At 40.3% G+C, this 16,452-nt stretch overlaps 2 protein-coding genes across 2 annotated transcripts; both read left to right on the top strand.

The window, feature by feature from the left end:
• The first annotated feature begins 712 nt into the window (after nt 1-712).
• Nucleotides 713-5,309, top strand: LOC117450526 (apolipoprotein L6-like). Its single transcript, XM_071204211.1, has 6 exons — nt 713-785; nt 895-990; nt 2,767-2,847; nt 2,917-2,956; nt 3,883-3,937; nt 4,451-5,309. Exons 2-6 carry the CDS (start codon nt 967-969, stop codon nt 5,190-5,192), a joined length of 942 nt encoding a protein of 313 aa, XP_071060312.1. The 5' UTR covers nt 713-785; nt 895-966; the 3' UTR covers nt 5,193-5,309.
• Nucleotides 5,310-6,183: 874 nt separating this feature from the next.
• On the top strand, nt 6,184-9,756 carry atf4b (activating transcription factor 4b). Its single transcript, XM_034089652.2, has 3 exons — nt 6,184-6,345; nt 7,453-7,914; nt 8,497-9,756. The coding sequence occupies exons 2-3, from the start codon at nt 7,551-7,553 to the stop codon at nt 9,435-9,437; spliced, it is 1,305 nt and encodes a 434-aa protein (XP_033945543.2). The 5' UTR covers nt 6,184-6,345; nt 7,453-7,550; the 3' UTR covers nt 9,438-9,756.
• Nucleotides 9,757-16,452: the final 6,696 nt, after the last annotated feature.

Genomic DNA, 16,452 nt, shown 5'->3' with positions numbered 1-16,452 from the left:
TATCTATCTTATCGTCTACCTTATCTTCGTTTATTGTTAGCGTACTTATTGACAATGGTTTTATTGTTTTGCCAGTTTATTTGATTCTCTTTTAACTTTGCTTCCGTGAAGCACTTTGTATTTGTGTTTTGCAAGGTGCTATGCAGATATTATGTAGAATTATTCTAACTTACTTCCTCCTTCATTTCTGTGGTAGACTGCAGCTGTCAGTCCTGAGAGAAAACCACCTTCTCCAGGGCCGGCACGCCCGCCTCCTCCCTGCATCGATTACACAACACTTTCTATATTGAAGCTACCCTCTGTGAAGAAGGTAAACATAGTTTCAAGTTTCAAGGCTTTTATTGTCATGTGTGCATAGCAACAGTGTAGTTATGCACACAGTTCTTAGGTCACAGGCTCCTCCAACAGGGCAACACAATACAACAGATAAATACAAATACATAGAATATAATAGAAACAGAATAGTCTATATGCAGTAATTGGAATATTGATATGTATAAGTTGCAGACAGATGAATGTTATGGATGTTCTTTCAAAAGTTCAGGTGTTTAACAGTCTTATGGCCTGTGGGATGAAACTGCCTTCACATACTTCACCTCCTCCTTCGTTTACTGCAACACTTGAACATCTGAAGGCACCTTCACATCACCAGTTCATGAATCAAAATGTTGGTTTTTCTGTCTTTTCAATATTTTCTTGGATAGAGCTCATCTGATGAGAGTCCGCAATCCACAAACACCTACATCAGCTTCACGCGACCCCCTTCAACTGTTTGTGATGGAGAGGTGAGTTCCCGCTGGAGCTCAGTAACCGGCATGATAAGAAAAGCTGTAATACATTCAATTATTTGCTTACTTTCACCTGCATTATGCAACCATAATCGATGTCTTTCAGGTCACATACAGCCCAGACAGACCTGCAGTTCCGCCTCGGATCTGGGATTCCTCCCTGACTCGCTCTAAGTCGATGCCGGAAACCTCGCCTATACAGGTACGAGAGACACTGCAGGTGGTGGACCGGTTCCAAAACAATAACAAAAGGGGCTGAAACACTCGCGTTTGTCATGCAGTCATGGAAAATCAAATGCGTAAGGGTTGACTGGTTATGAATGCATGTGGCGCTGTTCAGTCTGAATGGAATGCAGAAACAAAGGAGACAGTCCAAGTGCAGTGTCTGCTCTTAACAGGAAGTGAGCTCTCCCTTTGGTGCACCTAGTTTATTTTGCATGGGCAGATTATCCAACAATGGGCCCCTGGGAACAGCTAGGCAAAAGGGCCCGCCACCTCTGGCAATCGGACTGTATATATAAATACACTGGAATGAGTTGTTTAGCGTCTTTGTGTTGTTTCTTTGTGCCTCTTTCTGGTCAATATGTATTTTGTAATTGTTTTGGTCAATTTGAGGCGCTTTATAATTGTTTTGTGTGTCTTTGTGGTCATTTTGAGTCTCGTTCTAGTTGTATTGTTTGTCCTTGCCGTTGTTACACATTTCTTTGTAGTCCTTTTGAGTCTTTGTGTAGTTGTTTGATGTCAGTTTATGGTTATTTGGAGCTCTCTGTAGTCTTTTGTGGTCATTTTGAGTCTCGTTGTAGGGTTATTACTTACTTAGTCCTCCCTGTCCCCTCCTCTGGCATAAGGCCACATGGTCTCCCTCCATTATTTCACTGAAGGCTACAACCGTATGGTGACGTTAGGGATGGCAGTCGGATTCATTCTTTTGCCTAAATGTCTTTATATAACAATGACAGACTGACACAGACAGTATCAAACGTATAGAGCAAAGACACTAACATGGCTGAAGATTTAGTATTTCCGTAGCAAGATGTTGTTTCTGCAGTTGTGTGATAGTGTTATTTTTCTCTCTATCTATACAGACCAGACCACCCCCACCTTGTTTCACCCCGCCTCCCCCAGACCTTCAATAAACACAGATTCGGAGTCGATGTACAGTGAGATCGAGCAGTACCTGGACATCCTGCCAGAGGATGAAGATAAGATAGTAAGAGAAACAACACTCACTGTGTCCTTATCTTGTTTAGTTAAGACTCTCCACTTCCATCTTAACCCAGTTGTAAAATTATAATCTAGTCAGATAAAGGGGCATGGACCTTTTTACTAAGCTCAATATAAACTTGGAGTGAATATGTTACTATACAGGATGCATCTATGCGTGCTGTATTCGCACATATACTGTGTTGACAACTCCTCAGCTCCATAAAGAGTGCTTCAATATGTTGTGAATTTAGTCTCCTGTTGTCCGTAGGATTTCATTTTTCTATAATTATTGATTTACATAATCTTACAGGATATTCTCCAGGTTAAAGATAGGAAAATAAAGAAGTAAATACAATTGTGAAAAGAAAAGGGTAACATTTGGCTCTATATCTTTATGTGTTGATGTGTGTATGTGCTGTGTGTATGTGCTGTGTGTATGTGCTGTGTGTATGTGCTGTGTGTGTGTGCTGTGTGTGAGCTACCTGTGGGGCTCCGAGCCGATACAGTGCTCACAGTAACAGTCACACTCCCACTGGAGGGAGGAGAGGGGCGACACACAGTGAGCCACTGCTAAACCTGAACACACACACACACACACACACACACACACACACACACACACACACACACACACACACACACACACACACACACACACACACACACACACACACACACACACACACACACACACACACACACACACACACACACACACACACACTTTAATGTATATCTAATCCATTAATCTCTGCTTGTTTAACACTTGTAGACTGTGACTTCAGACAGGCCAGCGTTTGGCTACCAGAGTGGCATCTCCACTTCTCCTCAACCGTCCACGGACGACGAAGAGGTACGCTTTTCTAAATGGATCACTTGCTCCACTCCTTTACCTCAAACTAAACTCATCTGTTTTTCACAGGACATTATCGGGATGTGTCGATGGTTGAAAAGAGTCTCAAGTAAGTGCAACATATTGTTTAGATAGATATTCTGGCATTTTCTTGAAGACTTAAGAGGCAATATTAATGTATAGTGTATACAGTATGTCTGTATTCTTTGGGAAAGAAATGTCCAATAAATAAAAACCATGCAGTCAGTGAGCTCGAGAGAGAAGAGCACGATCAAAGTGGGGCACAACAAATCATTCATTTAAATGATAATGATCTTTCTTTGTCTCGCAACACCTTGATAGTTCATTGGTTGAAATCTAAAATAGTGCCAAGATCCCGTTTCTAATCTGAGTAATGTTATCTTCTCTAAATATCAGTATCAGTAACCATTTTACAGTATGTAAATAAATGTGGCCCATTTATGCATTAATAATGAAACACTCCAAATGCACCCCACTCCTAACTCAGATTTCTGTGTTTAAATTAGCCCTTTTTCTTTAATGTTTTCTCTGGTTCTGATTCAGTGCAATGTAGCAATGTATTGCAAGGACACATGAGGGGTTCATGGTATACAGTGTTTCCCATAGTAGATTGATTTATTCATGTTTTGCTTTTTATTTTGGTGGTCTAATGGATAGTGAGGTGGACTGATGATCGGAAGGTTGCGAGTTCAAATCTCGCTGGAACACCACTAGTGTGCCCTTGAGTAAGGCACTTAGCCCTCGGTTACTCCAGGGAGAATGTCCCAGTAACTGGTCATTGTAAGTCGCTTTGGAATAAGGCGTCTGCTAAATGCCTAAATTGTAAATTATATTTTTGGGAGAATAAACCCCACAGATCCTCAACTCCGGTGTGTCTCACTCATTAAGCAACAACACAGAACAATTTAGGGGTGTGGTGCGGTGCCCCCACAAATAGAATCAAATTCTGTGGGAAACACGGTATATATATTCTCTATATCTCTATCTAATGTCTCTGTTCTGTCACTCCAACAGAATCTGACTGCATGGCTCCGTCACTGTATGGCCTCAGTATAGAGGAGGAAATCAGGTAAACACACAGATCAATCCCTTCTTTGCAGTAACAACATCATTTTGGTGCAATGATCTCCATTATACAATATTTATGGAAACTTTTTCTGATTAAAATAAGGAAAGTTAGAGGAATAATTTGAAACAACTTAACTTCTAATTGACAACATGACCTTTTGCATAACATTGTAGGCTAACGTAATAATCGAGGTTAAAAGGCTAAAACATCACATTTAAAGGTTGAGGTAGATTGGAATCAGAATATCAAATAAATAAAAGAAAATTCAACAAAAACATGTATTTGAAAATAGGAAATGAAGTAAAAAATAGCAGGAAAAGATTAAAAAAATACATTAAAATGTAATTAAATGAAAATATTTATAAAAACATCAGATGTGAAATACAATTAGTTTTTTTTACAATTAAAGATAATTTAAATAACAATAGTTATGGAAAAAATAAAACATAAGAAGTACTTATGTGTGTACAGTATATACAGTGCAAACATATTGATTTCGCTGTCGCTGTGCAGGTCATTCAACGAGAGAGCGATGAATGTGAAAAAGGCCCTGCGTCTCTACAACCTCCTGATGATGAAACGCAGCGAATGCATGAAGAACATCATCACAGAGTTCAGCACCATCTCAGAGAACCTGGACAAGATGCAGAAGAAAACCAAATCCATGGACATCGCCGGAGGAACCACGGGCGCTGTGGGAGGAGTGACCGCAGTCCTGGGCATTGCCTTCGCTCCGATTACCTTGGGGGCCTCGCTGATCGCTACAGTTGTTGGAGCCGGCATGTTGGCGTCCGCTGGAGGCATGGGGGCCCACACTGCGAAGACCAACAAGAAGAAGTTGGTGAACAGGATGACAGTGGAGAAACTAGTGTACGACTACAAGGGAAATGTGGTCGAGCCGGAGCTTTGTCTGGGTTTTATCCTCTCTGGGATGAACGAGCTACGGAGGCACGATATCGCCAGGATTCAGAGGGCCGGAGCCCAGACTGACGCTCTGAAAGTGACACATCTGGCACAGACGGTGTTTAACATGAAATACGATAGGAGGTCGTCGGTTCCACACACGGGAGGGATGGCATCTGAGAGACTGCTGCTGGCGTTTGAAAAAGATATGGATCTGTATTTCACAGAGAAGAAAGGGCAGAAGCTGAAGAAGTCCATTAAGAGCAAGTTTTCCGGTAGAGTTCGTCTGCTGTCAGAAAATCTGCAGGAGGAACTGAACCAGATGATTCGCCTCTGGGAGAAGTTTGGTTGAATCAAAATTGTGTGTGTGTGTGTGTGTGTGTGTGTGTGTGTGTGTGTGTGTGTGTGTGTGTGTGTGTGTGTGTGTGTGTGTGTGTGTGTGTGTGTGTGTGTGTGTGTGTGTGTGTGTGTGTGCGCAAAAAAGAGTTGAACTGGAGAGGAGAAGACATGCCTTATTTAGTTTCTTTTTCGTCCTATCGGTTGTCTAAATATGCTGCTTTTTAAAATATATTTATTGATGTACAGTACTTTTGTCAACTCTGTGGTTTTTAAATGTGCTAAACAAAATTGGATTGGAATGGATTTACTAATTATATTTTAATAAACATTTAATATATTTATTTTTAACGTGTGGTCTGCAATTATTATCTTGTAACGCACTTTGTCACTTAGTTTTAAAATGTGCCATAACAATAGATTATTATCATATTTAAAACATATTATTTTGATCAGAAGACTACATTTGCACGACGAGTAAAACCCATTTAAATCAGGTGTCATAGCGGCAGCAGCAGCAGCAATACGAGACAATAACAGGATAGGGCAGCTAAGTGTACATGTATGGTATAAGAATATACAAAATAAGTACAAATAAGTAACAGTACTCATTTAAATAACAATATAATATATAGACTCAGACATATATTCAGATATATAGAATATACATACAAATATATGTATTTTTTACTGTGTATATACATTTGTAAATTCTAATGATTATTCGTATTTTAATTACTTTTGTATCTATCTAGAAATAGGTAGATCTGATAAATATAAACGGATGTGAATCATTATTAATATAATAAATATATATAACGCTTATGCGAGTTACATACAATATCCTAAAACACAACCAGTAATACCTGTACCAGGGATTACTTTTTCGGACGGCAGCAAAGAACTCAAGGAATGTGGAAGACAAACAGACTGGCGGAGTGATATCGTCTGCAATGCGGAAGGATACGGCCAGTCCTCGCTTGAAGTATATATGCACAGCCGCACGACCTCCGCCATTTTCCCTTCAGAGAAACAACAAACATTAACATCGTCGATCATCGCTACCTCTGGCGAAATGGCAGTGTGAAACTGTGCCGCGACCTAGCAGCAGCCAACAAACAGTGCATCCAACAAGTGCACTAAGTCACTTCAAATTCAGCAAACATGTCGTAAGTATTATTTTATTATTATTAAGTAATATTTGGTCGATGACAGCTGTCCGGCCTAGCGTGGCCGCGCGCCTCGAGAGCGTGACATTGTATCACATTTCAATTAAAGATTATGTTTGACAGTTTAAACTAATATTTACTTTATCTAAATGGTCGAATTGCTAGCTAGATAATAGGATTATCTACCGGGGTGACGCAACACCTCACATGAGTTAAAGTTACATTTTGTTCCTTAAACACAGTAATTAGACCATGTTATCTAATCAAACGACAGCTTTGATACATTTGTTAAATATATTCAGTGTTATTGTCATAGGTGGCAACGTGGCAGCTGGCAAAGTGGTTCATTTCCTCTTTGTGTGTTAAAATGGCGGCTTGTGAAGGCGTATAAGGACAAAAGTGTGGCTGCTTATAAAGAGGGAGGGTGGCGTCATGTGAGGAGACAGGCTGACGTCAGAGTCACAAGACTGGGAGCAGAGTGGGAGCACTGCAGGGGGGGGCGGTGTTAAGCCAACATGAGATCAGAATCATTATTTTTTTAAACATGACACTATATTATTAATTACTATATTATATATATATTATATATTTATATGTATATATGTATATGTATATATTTATATGTATATATTTACATATTTATTTGTTTTACTTTTTCTAAGTTACTGTCATGTTTTGCCCTTATTATTATTATTATTTTTAATAATAATAATAGAACTTTAATATATTATATTATGGAGACCAGAGAGTGCCTTTATTGGAGATGAAGAGTTGAAAGGGGGAGATAGAAGGGATGACATTGCCTGAAATGTTCGCCTCTCTCAGGAGTCCATCCCTCTTGGCAGCGGACACCTCTATCAGAATCAGAATACCTTTATCAGTCCCACAGAGGGGACATTTGCATCGTTACAGCAGGAAAGAGCCACAGACAGCTTAATGTTACATATGTTAAAAAAACATACTAAGTATATATATATAATAAATACAATAAAAAATAAATACAAAAATACAAATCCCGTAACAGTAACTAGATGGGCTTTATTAACTTCATTATGTCTCTAATGATCTGATTTTCACCCACAAATGTCTTCTCTTCCCCATCCTCAGGTCCTTCCTGGAAACCCTCACCACTGCTGCTTACAACAGCATAAAAGACTTCAAACCCTTCCTATCACGGTCCCCTCTCGTGACCAACAACAGCCACTATGACCACGATGATGACCAACTCACTGTTTGGCCTGGAAGACATGGAGGCCCTTCTCTGGGCTCCTTCCTCTCCCATGGCTGACCTCATCACCTTCCCCTCTTCACGCCCTGTTAAAGATCAACAGGAAGTAGGAGGACGAGGAGGAACCTCATTGGTTGGGGACATGTCACCTGTGTCGCCCCTCACCTCCTCATCGCTGTCCACTTCCTCCTCCCCTCCTCCATTTTATTCCCCTCCTCCCTCGCCGTCCTCCCCCCTCCTGCAGGGGGACAAAGATGGGATGGAGTCTGACCTGCTGTCCCTCCCCTGGTTGGGCCACACCGGTCACCTGAGACAGAACTCCATCTCAGATGACATAAAAGGTAATAATAGACATTTTAAAAAGCCTTATGTGTATTAGGGCTGCTCGATTATGGCAACAATCATAATCTCGATTATTTGGGTAAATAATTGATATCACGATTATTAAAAACAATTATCCATTTACTTTGAAAACATCCATTTATTGAAAAGAAAAATGTTAACAGTATGTTTTTAACAGTCGATTACACTGAAGTTTAAGTATAATTCAACTGAAGAACCAATACAAAAAAGTATTAAAAAAATTAAATAAATAATCGTTTCATTTTGATTATGTTTTCATAATCGTTGCAAGCCAACATCGTAATTGCGATTAAAATACGATTAATTGAGCAGCCCTAATGTGTATAGGACTTTTCATACACAGGTGATTTAGCACACAAAGTAAGACAGACAGAAAATAAGGCTCTCAATTGTCAAATATTAAGACCTATTAGGAGACATCCAGCAAATACATGATAACATTTGAAAGAATAGAATAACTGCAATGAAACAATACAAAAGTTAACAACATTTTGCTAATTAAAAGCTAGAAATGTGGGTTTGTAGCCGTTGTTAATCCCCTGCCCTCTCTGCCCCCACAGAGGATGTGTTCGGTGACTTCGACTGGATGGCAGAGAGGGTGGATCTGAGCGATTTCGACCTGGACTCTCTGATCCCCGACGAAGACTCCCCCAGCTGCTCAGAAGACCTCCTCGCCTCCCTCGACTGCCCCATGGAGCTCGACTCCCTCCCACTGCCCACTCTCCCAAATCTCCCCTCTGCTTCTCTTCCAAGTATCCCTCCTCCCCCCACTGTGTGCTCAGATCCTCCCGTTGTTATTACACTGGATGAGCCTGAATGCTACTTTGATGACCAGGACGTTCCCCTGTGCGTCCCGGAGCTGGAAATCAAATCCGAGCCCGCATCTCCAGATCCTGTGTCCCCATTGGTCGATTCTCCCTCCTCCCCGGCCTACACCTTAGATTTGGGCAGTGAAGTGGACGTTTCGGAGTGCGAGATGAAGCCGATGGTGGCTCCAGTCGTCCCTCAAGTCGTCCCTCAAGTCGCCAGGATAGTGCTCTCCCTGTCCCCCACCCGAATCCTCCTGGTTTTGGCCCCTAAACAGGAAATCACCATCACCACTGTAACCGCCACGTCGCAGATCGTTCATTCCTCCTCCTCCCCTCCGCCAAAACCCTCCCCCAGAAGCAGACCCTACCCAGAGCCTGCATGTAGAACCAGCCCGCCGCCGTCTCTCGGCGTCAAAGTCAAGCCACAAGGTCGGGAAGGCGACGAAAAGACGTCCTTCAAAGCACCGAAGGCGAAGAAACTGAAGAAGATGGAGCAGAATAAGACGGCTGCCACGCGGTACCGGCAGAAGAAGAGGAGCGAGCAGGAAACGCAGTCTGAGGAGCACACGCGGCTGGAGAGGAAGAACATGGAGCTGACGGAGAAAGCCGAATCCATGGCCCGGGAGATCGAGTACCTGAAGGAGCTGATGGAGGAGGTGCGAACGGCAAGGGGCAAAAAAGATGACCCCTAGTGGCCGGTAGATGAAGTGTGTGTGTGAGAGAAAGTGACTATGAGAAAGTGGGCTTTATTACTTTTTAAGAATGCGCATCAGTAAAGCATGTGTTCTGTCCACACAGTATGGACACACCTCCTTTTTAACACACTGCTATTACATATAAACAATAGAGTATGGAAACAAGTATTTTCCATTCAGTATATCAACTTGTGTGTTTTTTGTAATGTATGTATTCTATTTCTGGACCCTACAAGCCTGCCAATAAGATGTATTTTAAATAATGATGTATTATAGTGAAATTGGACCATCTCTTAATAAAGAGTCTTAAACATAATTCAGTCTTTTGGTCTGACTTTAATAATTGTGTTTCTACTATCCTCCTGGGACCCGAGAAAAAAAGTGTCTTCCAATTTCCTTTTTTTGTGATTTCCTACCTATTTGGGCTTAAAAAAACATCTTGCAATTTAGACTTTTTTTATTTTATGTTATTTTAAAATGTTACAGTATGTCCACTGTAGAGGACGTCGGGACCATTAGTTTGAAAAGACAGCCAAAATTAACAGATGGACTATGTAATGTATTATGAGTGATATTAATACAATAATACATTCACCTTTATTTAAAACATGAATAAGTAATTGATCTGAACATTGCTGTTTATTTGGTCAATACAAAACTAGCTTGTTTTTTGGTGAATCTTTCCAGATCTTCAAAGACTTTGTAGTCAATGTACTGAAAGCACCTCATTGACTCCAGTCAGCACGGGCTGTAGGGTCATCTCGACTAGTTGTATGGATGTGGTCTCCATTTGACCTGCTCATAGAAACAAACTTGACATCCTGAGGCAATTCTCATTTTTCGTGGCTCCACTTAAAATAAAAACAACAATAAGACATACATGCTACTCTTGGCCCACAGAGGGCCATGTCTTTCCAGCTCGTCCCTATCTGTCTCTCTGTCTGTATCTGTGCGCTCATGGAGCATCCTGCATCTCCCCCCCCCTTCTTCTTGACCCTCTTCTTACCCAGGTGTGAAAGCCTCACCTCTCATCTGAGAGCTCAACATCTGAATCTCCCTGAACTATCTGGTGCAGAAAATGTCTGCTTCAGTTCCGTCTCCTGCAACAATATTGAGTCATAAAGTCCATGAAGACGGTCCTGACGTCCACTAGGATGGACATTTATAAAAGGGCTGTTATTTGAAAACTTGAATTATTTAATTGCTTTCAGAACTAATTATATAGTTCCTCACATGTTAATAAACAAGAATATGATTTCCATGGTAAAAATGACAATTATTCAACAATATTTGACTTCTCCTCCTGCTTCTATACAATTTTGTTTTTCGTATGCCAGCCATTTTGGATGAAAAGAAAGAGGAACTTCCCAGCATGCAATTTTAACCAATGACATATCACTGGAAAGACCAGGATGTCCTCTGTACAGCACATCAGGGATTGATAGAGTAGCTCAAAAGAGTAAAAGGAGATGCATGTTAACAAAATGTCCACATTTTCAATGGGCTGGGTCCCAGGAGGATACTATTAATGCTGCATGAATGCTACATGCATCACAGCACTTAATGCTAGTGTATACGGCATGAACAGAAGGTGTAGCATGCAAGCAATTGGGTGTGGTTAATAGTGGCACATACAACACAGTGAGGGAATAAGAAAAGGAGCAAGAATATAACTATTATAAAAAGACAATATTTGTATAAGTATTTAACATTGAACACAAATATTTACACGGAATATATATAAAAAAAATAAACTAAGGACAGTGAAAATACGACAAATAAAACACACATTAAAATAAAACCAAGATTACATGACAGTGCAGAATCATGTTTATACCTGAGAAGCATTTGGTGCATACATAAGCATAGTAAGAGGAATAAGATTTAATTTACAACTTATTTTACCTGGTATATATATAAGCAATAGCTCACGACAAAATCATGTACATCCAATGAAAAAATAAGGTATAAAATGAAGGAAATACATTTCAAGAGACTTATCATTGTAGTGATATGTGTGTAAATGTTTGGCCTTTTATAATAACTAAGACCTCAGAGTTTCATTATTCTGCTACATTTTCATGATAACTGAGTGATTCTGACCCAGATGTGAGCGTCCCGGTCAATAAGTCCTTGCTACATGTTTGTAATTTCCGTTTGTTAGTTAGTTAGTTTCGTAACGGGCGTAATGTAACAGTTAGTTGTAACGGTTGTAGCTTTTCTCAGACGCGGAGGGATACTGACTTGTGAAAAGTAACCAACCAACAATTCTACCCGTGATATACGCTCATTATATCACGGCTAAGAACCAATCAGATTGCTTGATTTGACTTGTCCGTTTAATAAAAATACATAACAGTGCAGGTGATTTGTAGGCGATCTATGCAATTCACCTTAGTTTAGGTTGAGTTTCGGTCTTTAGAGTTTAACCCTGCCTCCAACAAAGAGTTGTTGTTCCCGGTGTGATAATACATAACAATGGACCTGTGGCTGTCCATCTGAGTGGAGCCTCTAGACCAGGATAATGAAGCCCGCCTGACCAACAGCGCGCTGCAGACCCATGGATTCAATCACTGACAGTCATGTGAGGTCAATGCAACACAGAAACACGAAGCCCTTCTTTTGCACTAACAATGCCAGTTTGTGTGTAATGGAAATGGTGATATAATAGCTTCAATAAAGTGCAATCTTCATATAATGTCACTTTTAATAATAGGTAAGGTAGTGTATCCTTAGAGATGACAGATGTGTTGATGTTTTTGTGTGAGGGAGAGAAACTCCATCTGGTGTCGTGTCATGGTTAAGGACGGGGGGTTTTATGGTGTAATGGTGGGGATGTTTAGATGAAGGGAATTTAGGGGTGGGACCAGTTGGCTATTCTCTCCTCTATAGTGTGACTGTAAGCTGTGTTCTGGGGGCAGAACTTCTCTATCCTCTGAGGAGGAAGTAGCTCTGTTCCTACTTTTGGGATAGATTTCACTTGTACATTGACTTTCTTTATTCATTTATGAAATATAACAAAAGATAAACTTTTTCCATGAATCATTTATCAGTTTCTCTTAAGAATTTTGAGGGAACTTTGCAGACCATTTCCATGAACAAAAACTGCACTACTGGAAAGGGGAACCGCCAAAGTGCCCCATGTTTTTGAACTTATCCAAAGCCACTTACATACACTTCAAATTTGAGGATATACCTACGGGAGACATTTGGGGTTAAGTATCTTGCCCAAGGACACTTCCACCGCAGACCCTCTGATATCTAATGGGCGAAAACCATTTAAGAACCCATTTCAAATTCCTAAGTGGGGTAGGTAAATTTGAGAAACCGGCTCGAGATCGCTAGAATTTGAAAATACACAACCGGAGAAAATCTGCCACTTCCTTATAGAGCCCCTCCTCCAACACACACGAACGCGCACATGACCAATGAGGGCACGAGATAAGTTTGTGCCCCCGATGGAAGGCTGACAGGCAGGTAGGCCATCCAATCGGAGTGGTTGTACTTCTACAGATGACATTTTTTGTATGGATTTGTTGTCAAAGCACTTCAGATATTCATTGCTATCGGGATGTTAAGAGCATTCCATGGAATATAACAAAAAGTGTATCTCGAGCCGGTTTCTGAAACTTACCTACCCTACCTTTAATGAGCTGGATAAAGCAACATATTTTCCCATCCCTGTCCCTAAGCAGAACATTACATGAGGGTGTGTTGAATGGGAAAAAGTCCCATCCTTTTGCTGATGAAACGCAGTACCACCAGTATCAGATCAAATGTCTTTGAATGTGATTTCTCCCTCTGCTGATCTATATTTCGAAGAGACCAGAAGTGCATAATGTGTGCTTAAAACACTTCATTTGTCAAAGTCTGTGGGAGAATAGGATCATCAGTGAGAGAGGGATAAAGAGAGTGCTGACCTCGGCACAGCTTGTATAATACCCAAAAGAAAGTGTGTGTGTGTGTGTGTGTGTGTGTGTGTGTGTGTGTGTGTGTGTGTGTGTGTGTGTGTGTGTGTGTGTGTGTGTGTGTGTTCGGCCAACAACAGACCCTGTCTGTGCACACTGTAATTGGTCCAGGCTTTCTTCCAGATAGCTTAGAGACGATCTTTATCTGGAGGAAGGCCAGAGTCAAGATGGTGCAGAGCTACTTACAATGGGATAAACATTTCCTCCAGAACAAAAACAGAAACATCTTGGCTAACTGTAAATACTTTCTCTGTAAATGCATTCATTTTTCATGGGAACCTTTTGGCTTCAGGTGACACTGTGATTATAACATTAAGCATTGCAGTAAACATAAGGCTTAGTAGTAAACCATTTACCTTCCACTCTTCATTGTTGTATTTGAGAGAAAGAAGGTTAGATCAAGATGAATACACTCTGAACTACATAGTCACAAAAGGCCACATCCTTTTTCCTCATTTAAAGTTGGTTAAAACATAATGACATACAATACAAGGCAAGATCAACAAGCCTGTACAGATTACAGCACATCATGCCTCCTGTGTCCTAACATGTGTGGCAAGGTATACGTTACATGTATTTGTTTAAAAGCTTAAAAAGCTCAGGCTAAGTATCCTCATTAACATGGTTGGTATTCTGCGGGAAGTTTGCTGACAAACCTGCTTGCTACAGCTACACCGATACAGCACAATTACTACTCCCACAACAATAATTGAATGTCTCTTAAAAGTCTATCTCTGCATTCGTATAGTCAAGATGGTGCCAATTCTATCACAATTGCCTTTTTTTGCGGCATACCTTTAGTGGGTCATGACAGATTGAGTATGTGTTCACCCCCTGTCTGCTTCCTGTCTCTGTGTTTCCCCTCCTGTTTGATTACTGATTCTCTTCACCTGGTGCCCTTGTGTTTTTCCTCCCTTGCCTTGCTGTGTCTTGTCCTTTGATTAGTTCTGCTTGTATTTAAGTTCTCAAATTACTAATCTAAGATACTCATAAAAGCACTTGAAGTATGAAGTGACCGCAGTAACTGTAACCTTTGAGCAAAGCATTACATCCCCATTATTAATCCATCGATGCTTTCTACTGGTCTGTGAAGGTTTTCATTGTCATGGGCTTCACTTTGTTAGAAACAGTGGTGGGGACAATTCCTCCATATTTAACATCAGCATAGCAGAAGACAAAAGATGCCACCCGCCCTGAGTGATGAACCGCATGCATAGACCTCTGGACCAAAGCCAATGTCTTGCTGTGACTGAGAGTGAATTTTAACTTTTATGCGCACAACGAGCAGCCAGGTATTGAGAACAGAACATGACATGAGTAAAAAATATATAAATGCATAAATACAGAATAAATACACGTGAAAAAAACAGAAATAAATACGTTTAGAAATAAATACAGGAATAAATAAACACTAAGTAAATAAATGTATAACTAAAAAAATATAAGTAGAGAATAAAACAGAACACACATATCTTTAATGTATTTCTATACTTATTTTTACGAACATTAATATATTTATTAATTTCTGTGTCTGTGTTTCACATAATGTTGTTCTGCTTGGTAGCCTTGTATTCTGTGGGTACTGTGGGGGAAACTTCTGAAGCAATTGTAAACAGGACTCGGAGAGACACGAGGAGAGCTGGAGCTTTGATGGCAAACACTGACGGTCTATTTGGAGTTACGGCCGGAGAGTTAACAAAACAGGTGGTGTGTCACGACGAGTGGACACAGCGGTTGCCAAACCAATTCTGAAGAACTCTTCTGCAGCGCGAGGTTTTAACTAGTTCAGAGTGTAATAATCAACATTCTTTATCAGCGAGACTAAACAATTATGGACCCTGAATCTAACTAGAGCTCTGGTCCATAGAAAAGAATGTGCGCCAGGGATCCTTCGTCCCTGAACAGTAAACTACCTCATGGCAGCTTATGCTCTGTCATACACAGGCAACAACAAAGCTGCTCCTCCTTAAAGTGGACCTATCATGCTATATTTGAAAAATATATTGTAGGGCCATACCTATACAAAACAAGTCTGTGAAGTTTTTTTTCTTCACCCATTGTAGCCATGCCTACTGCTCAAACCCCTCTTTTGCAGCCCTGTTAGAGAAACTAATTAATGAATTAATAAGGTGTTTTATTCTCAACTTTTATGTATTTACACTGAACAAGAATATAAACGCAACACTTTTGTTTTTGCTCCCATTTTTCATGAGATGAACTCAAAGATCTAAAACATTGTCTATATACACAAAATAACCATTTCTCTCAAATATTGTTCACAAATCTGAAAGAATCTGTGATAGTGAGCACTTCTCCTTTGCCGAGATAATCCATCCCACCTCACAGGTGTGGCATATCAAGATGCTGATTAGACAGCATGATTATTGCACAGGTGTGCCTTAGGCTGGCCACAATAAAAGGCCACTCTGAAACGTGCAGTTTTGCTTTACTGGGGGGTCTGAAAACTTTTATATTTTTGATCAGTGTATTTATACATTCTTTTTTTCCCATATTTATTTAAGCATTTATTTATTATTTTATTTATTTCTTCTTGTCATCGATGACGTCACTGGCCAAAAACGATACAAGCCTCGATACACGCTTCACAAAAACTCTAGCGCTATGTCGTTAATCGGCTAATGTTCCTGTACAAAACGATACAGAGATTTCTATAATGTCAGTTTTATAGCTTTGAAAAAGGCCAAGACATGGCAAAGACAGACTAGGTAAGGCATGTTTTTATCCTATCGCCAAAACCCCGGTTTGCTCCTGAAGCAGTTGTTAATCACGAGGCTTACCGGCTAGGAGTGAGGAGTCAGCATCAATTACGGTATTAAATAAAAAGGCAATAAAAAAGGTTTTCAAAAATCACACAACCATAACAGGCCCTTGGATATAAAGTCATACATTTGATTTAAATATATTGGGCTAATGGGTGCAGTTAAATGGGAGATTAGCTGCACACATGACCGAGCACATGAAGAATATAAGAAAGATTGAGGAGATAAGATAAAAATCTCAAAACACACAATATTATATATCCA

Source organism: Pseudochaenichthys georgianus, chromosome 8 (genome assembly GCF_902827115.2).
Source record: "Pseudochaenichthys georgianus chromosome 8, fPseGeo1.2, whole genome shotgun sequence".
NCBI classification, from domain to species: domain Eukaryota; kingdom Metazoa; phylum Chordata; class Actinopteri; order Perciformes; family Channichthyidae; genus Pseudochaenichthys; species Pseudochaenichthys georgianus.
The sequence above is the reverse complement of the archived record's forward strand: the minus strand, read 5'-3'. Positions and strand labels throughout refer to the sequence as shown.

Excerpts from the sequence above, each read along its gene's own strand:
- atf4b (XM_034089652.2), top strand. The coding sequence starts at position 7,551 with ATGACCACGATGATGACCAACTCACTGTTTGGCCTGGAAGACATGGAG. Across the intron at positions 7,915-8,496 it reads CATCTCAGATGACATAAAAG|AGGATGTGTTCGGTGACTTC; the intron begins GTAATAATAGAC and ends CTGCCCCCACAG.
- LOC117450526 (XM_071204211.1), top strand. The coding sequence starts at position 967 with ATGCCGGAAACCTCGCCTATACAG. Across the intron at positions 991-2,766 it reads CGGAAACCTCGCCTATACAG|ACTGTGACTTCAGACAGGCC; the intron begins GTACGAGAGACA and ends TAACACTTGTAG. Across the intron at positions 3,938-4,450 it reads AGTATAGAGGAGGAAATCAG|GTCATTCAACGAGAGAGCGA; the intron begins GTAAACACACAG and ends GTCGCTGTGCAG.